This window comes from Oryzias latipes, chromosome 10 (assembly GCF_053564925.1).
Source record: "Oryzias latipes strain Hd-rR chromosome 10, Olatipes_Hd-rR_3.1".
Taxonomy (NCBI): Eukaryota; Metazoa; Chordata; class Actinopteri; order Beloniformes; family Adrianichthyidae; genus Oryzias; species Oryzias latipes.
The window spans coordinates 23,117,383-23,123,526 of record NC_136246.1 but is presented as its reverse complement, the minus strand read 5'-3'; the positions used below and the strand labels follow the sequence as shown (position 1 = coordinate 23,123,526).

At 37.3% G+C, this 6,144-nt stretch overlaps 3 protein-coding genes across 8 annotated transcripts in view; 2 read left to right on the top strand and 1 right to left on the bottom strand.

Moving 5' to 3' along the window:
* Nucleotides 1-500: 500 nt before the first annotated feature.
* higd2a (HIG1 hypoxia inducible domain family, member 2A) lies at nucleotides 501-1,658 on the top strand. The gene is made up of 2 exons (XM_004073382.2): nucleotides 501-717; nucleotides 1,061-1,658. The coding sequence occupies exons 1-2, from the start codon at nucleotides 537-539 to the stop codon at nucleotides 1,225-1,227; spliced, it is 348 nt and encodes a 115-aa protein (XP_004073430.2). The 5' UTR covers nucleotides 501-536; the 3' UTR covers nucleotides 1,228-1,658.
* Nucleotides 1,659-1,707: 49 nt separating this feature from the next.
* On the bottom strand, nucleotides 1,708-5,616 carry cltb (clathrin, light chain B). 6 transcript variants are annotated; one of them, XM_004073380.4, is made up of 7 exons: nucleotides 5,383-5,589; nucleotides 5,141-5,303; nucleotides 4,254-4,300; nucleotides 3,947-4,064; nucleotides 3,721-3,832; nucleotides 3,390-3,410; nucleotides 1,708-2,644 (listed from the first exon to the last, which is right to left on the bottom strand). In XM_004073380.4, the coding sequence occupies exons 2-7, from the start codon at nucleotides 5,301-5,303 to the stop codon at nucleotides 2,473-2,475; spliced, it is 633 nt and encodes a 210-aa protein (XP_004073428.1). In that variant the 5' UTR covers nucleotides 5,383-5,589; the 3' UTR covers nucleotides 1,708-2,472. The 6 variants fall into 6 exon arrangements, with proteins under 6 accessions (XP_004073428.1, XP_011478633.1, XP_011478636.1 ...); XM_011480331.3 differs by lacking the exon at nucleotides 3,390-3,410 and adding an exon at nucleotides 2,971-3,024; XM_011480334.4 differs by having other exon boundaries at nucleotides 4,254-4,297.
* pdlim7 (PDZ and LIM domain 7) overlaps nucleotides 4,519-6,144 on the top strand; it is a 39,313-nt gene continuing 37,687 nt past the window's right edge. Inside the window, exon 1 of the mRNA XM_078954321.1 lies at nucleotides 4,519-4,543. The gene's annotated coding sequence lies outside the window, so the exon portion shown is untranslated. The remainder of the gene's footprint in view (nucleotides 4,544-6,144) is intronic.

Genomic DNA, 6,144 nt, shown 5'->3' with positions numbered 1-6,144 from the left:
TAACATCCCATAATTTTTTTAAACTTAAGCTATTAAAACGGCTGTTTACATTCCCCCGGTTTTTTTACGACAAGTTGCTGAAATTAGAAAGTTTCAAAGTAGACAAGAAAAAAAACATTTTCTTTTATGTATTTGTATTATGATTTATGCATTTTTTTCCAGCTTTTCTGTGGATGTATGCAAAATATTGTTTTTTTCTTATAAAAACGGAATTTATTTTCATTATTAACTATTAAAAGGTTTTTGCAAAACAAAATTAAATGTATTTGTTGCTTTATACCATTTTGAAAGTTTTACAAAAGTCCAAATATAATAAAATAAATAGCTTTTTAAAACCAGTTTAATGGTAACGCCAATTGTGTCGAATCAGCCAAAAAAATCTGGATACATTAAAAAAAGCTGCATGTTTGTTTATTTTTAAATATTCTTTTAATTGAGCACAAACATGTTTCACCTTTCTAGAAAGGCAAAACTTTTATTTTGAAACTACGGAAATGTGTAACCGGAAGGGGTGCGTCAAAGCAGTCGATGCAAGTATGGTGGCTGCATCGACACAAGCGGCGCCGCAGTCTCCGGCACCGCCGTCTGGGCCCATGCCTTTTGACCTTTCGCAACCTCCTGTCATTGAAGGCTTCTTCCCTTCCCCGAAAATCAAGGATGAAACTTTCAAAGAGAAATTCATCAGGAAAACCAAGGAGAACCCTTTCGTCCCCATAGGTGAGTTACACAAGGAGAACACACTCACTGCACACGGAAATTATACAACTACAAGTGCACTAATAAATGGTGTCCCTTTAGTGTTGTGATCTTTATATTAGGGGTTAATATTGTTGGAATAAAAAGTCGATAAATTGTACATTTTCGGAAAGGACTAGGTGAACTTAATGTTTAAGTAATTGTGATGTCCATTTAAATTCATGAGATTTCAAAATAAGATCAACTTTTATTTATGTAGTTTCTGTCATTCCACCCTCACCAGCATGCTCAGCTCCCATTAACTGCATGTCATCCTAAAGGCAATTTTCCCTTAGTCATTGTTTGTGTCTGTCATCTCCTCCAGGCTGTTTGGGAACAGCAGGAGCCCTGATGTACGGCCTCCGCGCTTTCCACCAAGGAAAGACCAGACAATCCCAGTTGCTGATGAGGGGACGCATCTTTGCCCAGGGCTTCACTGTTGTTGCCATCATCGTGGGCGTCTTTGCCACAGCTGTGAAACCCAAGCCGTGAGGATGGGCCAGACCGGCGAAATGTAACCTTAAAGCCAACTGAACAAACGGGTTCAGAGTCGTATTTTGTAAAAACCTTCTATATTAAAAAGTTTGAACATGTTTTGCTTGAAACCTGAAGCAAATGGGTTTCTCTTTTAATCCCAATAAGTGAGCAAACTGGGATTAACATCACTGCTGTAGCAGTGAGGTTCCTGAAATGATTGAAACAGTGAAAATACGCTTTGGGTTTTAAAGCAAACTTTGAATCTGTCTGATTATAAAATGTTTAGTGGCATAAAACTCAACACAATGTTGAGTTGGGATGTTAAAACTACCCAGATTGAAATTTGCCTTAAGTTTGGCATTAAACTACATATTGTGGTGTTGCCAGACTTACTTTGAATGTGAATAACTCCTCTAGACATTACCATAATAAAGTGTGATAAGGAATTCCATGTCTGTGAGGAATTATTAAATACCGGGAAAATATTGAAGACAGTCGGGTGAACAAAAGGTTTTTATTTTTTTCCAATTCCCTTTTAGACAATCGTTGCTTTAATATTCATTATGTCCAAACAGGCAACTTGTGAAGTGATGTATAGATGTCACTGCTAAAACTTACACTTTAACTACCAAAAAAACCCAAAATGTTGGGCTAAGTAAGAAAGGAAAATGCACTTTTAAGTAGATGAGTAACAAAATGTAAAAGAAAATGATCCAATATTTTCAAAACAAGTCTGTGGCAAATTTGTTTAGGATAAATATATAAATAAAAACAACTTATTCTCTCAAATTTTGTTGAATTTTCAACTGGAAACATCTGGTTGAATACTTCTAGTGAATTAAAAGCTGGATCAGAAAGGCCACAAGCTTATATTTGTGAATGAAATGTGTGTCTTTTTTAAAATATGTGGCGATTAATCTTGTTTGGCTACCAAAGTGGTTTATGGTGGAGAAAAAAGTGGTTACAATCTGTAGTCTGTGTATACTTGACATGCATTGAAGTCATTTGAAAGGTTAAATGGAGAAAAAGAAATGTTTTTTTAGTTAAATAGTTATCAAATTGACCATTTAAAGGATAATGTAACAGTATATCATATCTCTTAAGTGCCAGGTTAAATATACTATTAGAATACAGTAGAAGACATAAAAGGCAGGACGTTTTAAAAAGGTAACAGGATTTGTTTCATGAGAAATACAAATTTCTCTTAATGCAGATGTGAGGTTAAAAATAAACAAAGGCAGAGAACGGACTGGATTTGCTCTAGCGAACCAGAGGCGTCTGTTTGAGAGAGATGAGGACCGAGCGCATCCGAGACACGTCCTTCGCCTGCTTGTTGGTTTTTGGGTTGAAGTCGCAGAGACGGGCTACCCGCTCCCACTCAGACCCCGGCGCGTCGCTGTCAGTTTCTGCCAGGAAAGCCTCTTCCGATGCTCTGAAAGCCAAAGACGGAAGATAAAAAATAAGACCTTGCAGGATTACATTTATGTATTTAAATGTGAAGCACACAAAACTCACTCACTCTAAATGTAAAAAGATATGAAAACATGCATTTTTACGGTCAACCACACACATTAGATAGAAAAAAAAAAAAGCCATCATCCTTATTCCGTACAAAAACACTCGCTAGTTTCAACAATAGTCAAATAAAAAATGCAAGAAACACTACCTAAGTCTAAGAAATATAAGGTGAGGGCATGCATAAGGTAACTTGAGAGGCTAGAGCAGACAATATTAAAAGCAGAAGGGTTCTAAACCTACACAAGGCCTATAACATCAGAGTTGGGCTGTTTGTAGAAAGCCTTGTCAGCAATCCTAGCACACGGGCAGGCAAGAAGGCAGGAAGAGAGGGAGGGGAGAGCAGTTAGAGTGAGAGAAAAGTTAGGGGGGTGATTTTGAAGAACTGACACGAGCTCTGATGAGGAGGTTTTTCATATAGCTCAATATTAAAACATGTAATTAGAATTCAAATTTTCACAATCGCAAATGTCTGTTTCAAAGAGCCGTAGTATAACAAGGAACATGTCCTTTCTGCTGTTTGCATTCTTTCAACTCCAGCAGCTTCCTGTGTTTGTTTCTTGGTATTAATATCTCATCAGAAAACTGTCGGTCAGTGCTTTGAGGGGAAAAACAAAAAACAAACAAAGCACAATAATTGAGCTACAGATGCAGAATGATACCGTGCCAGAGATGGACAGAGTCTGTTGGAAATTGTGAGAGAAGAAAAGGTTAACTTGGGACAAGATGAGGAACACTTGATGCAGTTTTTGTGGGTGTATATAGATCAAAATAAAAATCCAGTTCTGTACATTAAACAAAAAAGTAATTCATGTTTAACTGATTCTAAGAGTCTATGACCACAGATTCATTCTAAGGATCATTTCATCTGAGAACAACAGCGTTTTTCTGAACATCTTTTGGTTATAAAATGGAAAGCTTTAGTGTTAAGTAAAGTTTCATTAACAGGCGTAACCTGTTTGCACGTCAGCAGAGGAAGGGACCGACCCTCACCTGTTGTTGGCTTTATTCTTCTCCATCTGCTCATTCTGGTGTAAATGCCAGTCTTCCAGCTCCTTCTTGGCCTTCTCCCTCCACTCTACCTCTGCTGCCTTAGAGGCTGAGTCTAGTTTGGTGAGAAAAAAATTATAATAATAATTTAAAAAAAAGCTATATGATAGAAGAGTAAAACTGTGTTGAAACTGTAATTTTCGTACAAGTTCTAACAACTCATACTGACCTAATGCTTCAAGGCGGGCCTTCTGTTCCTCCCTCCACTTGCGTAAACTTTCCGGTTCTTGTCTCTGAATATCCACCTGGGCGATGGCTGCATAGCTGTCAGTTGGGCCATTGGACTCCTTTAAGAACAAAGCGAAGCATTTGCTTAATCGCACACAGCACATCAAGGATCATTCATGATGAAACCAAATCTTAAATTCTAAGAATTCATGACTTTATGTGCGGGAATCTTGTCATCCAAAAATACGACAGCTGTTTGACGATACAAAGAGACGGGCCTTTTATAAGACAGAAAGACTTCAGCTCACCTGAAATATTTCTCCATTTACTGCAGCGATTTCCTCTTCAAAGCCTTCTAACATGATGGGAAAAGAAATGAATCAAGATTTGAATGAAAGCCGTCTCCTTGGAAGTCGCTCCTTTCTTCAGCCCGCTCTAGACTGAACTGAGTGTTAGCTTCAGTATCAACTTCTTGAAACGGTTGAGACATCAGGAATGAAGCAGTACCTGTCTGGGCACTGATTTCATCTTTGCTCCACAGACTTATAAAAAGAAAAATGTTCAAGTTTAAACAAAAGCCAGGGAAGCATCTGATGAGGTAGTAGTTATACACATTGATTCTACACTTATTTAGTCTCTTTTTTAAACAAATATATTTTTCTATTCAAGTTACAAATGATGGACGGGTTTATGACATTAATAAGCCTAAATGTTTTATGGAAAATTGGACAAAAACTTTGAGAGGTTACAGAAATTGACATTACACGTCAAGAGTATAGTAGCAGTGCTAAGAAGATGTCATTTAAATTAGCTTAAACAACATGTTCGACACATTTGTTGAAAGTTATCACAGTTTTTAATTACATTTGACATATGTTGACATAAACAGGTGGATGTTAAACTGAATTATGGCTAACTAACTGTCTCCGGTTTGAAAAACAAACCATTTTGCATCTGCTAGCAAAGCTACAAAGCTAACGTTAGTAGTTGTGTTCATTTTTGGAGAAAAAGCAATTCAACTATTACAAACTTTAAACTTGTTCATTGTTTCATAAAATTGTGATTGCGCTTCATATGAATGGGGTGATTTGTTGGCCAGTTTATCAAAATCGCTGCAATTATTTGCTCAACAAACCAGATAAATAGTACGTTTGAATGCTAGCTAATGTTAGCATTAGCTCAGACATCAACTTACCATAGTTTACGGTCTGCGGGTGAGACGCCTGGACACTGTCCGCGTCTTCCAGCGCCCCAAACCCGTCATTATCATTTTCAATCCCCGCTATCTCACTCTCTTGTTGGGCCAGAAAAGCTGCAGCCGGGTCCTCTTCAGTCGGGTGTGCTCCGTTGTCAGCCATCTTTTACAAAAAAAGTGCAAGTTAGTTTAACAAAGCAAGCCCGGTAGCTTCAGCAAGCTTTAAAAAAAAAAAACTATACCGGAGTTCTACAGGATTGAAAATCTGGATTGAAGTAGTGACTGAGCCACCAACTAATCTTGGCAAGACACTGCTTAAACCACAATAAGCAAATAAACCGTATGTAACAAACAATAACAAAAGGCTTCAAGCTAAGGCCTACGGTGGTGATTCATGATTTCTCCAATACTGTCATGATAGAACAACGGCAGCAACCCGGAGCTCCCACGTTTGTTGGAGTTTGTCTCCATCTGCTGGCGATACATGGAATTGACCAAAAAGGCAGTTTGAATGGTTTTGCAGTTTTGGTTAAATTTGTTTACTTAAGTAATGTCAATTATGTTTAGATTTTCAACATGTCAGATAACTGAGCAAAACGATGGTTCAATTCAATTTTATTTGTATAGCCCACATTTTTGCCTGTAATGTTTGTAAATAGTTTTTTAAATTTACACCACCTTATTTGTTTATATTTATTTTGTTTTTATATAATTCTATTTTCTTTTATGATCACACAAATTGCACAAATTTCCCACGTGTGGGATCAATAAAGTATTTCTGATTCTGAAAACAGTCGTCTCAATGGGCTTCGTGGGCTAAAATCAAAAGGATCATGAGTACATAGAATTCAATGGGAAAATTCTAAACTGAACTAACTAAACAGACTAAACTAAACTGGGCATCCCTGCCCTTAGACCCTCTTTCGCAGGTTTTCGGTTAAAGGTTTAATCTAGTGTCAGAGCTGGTTAGTTTTAGAATACGCTTGAGGCACATATTATTGACT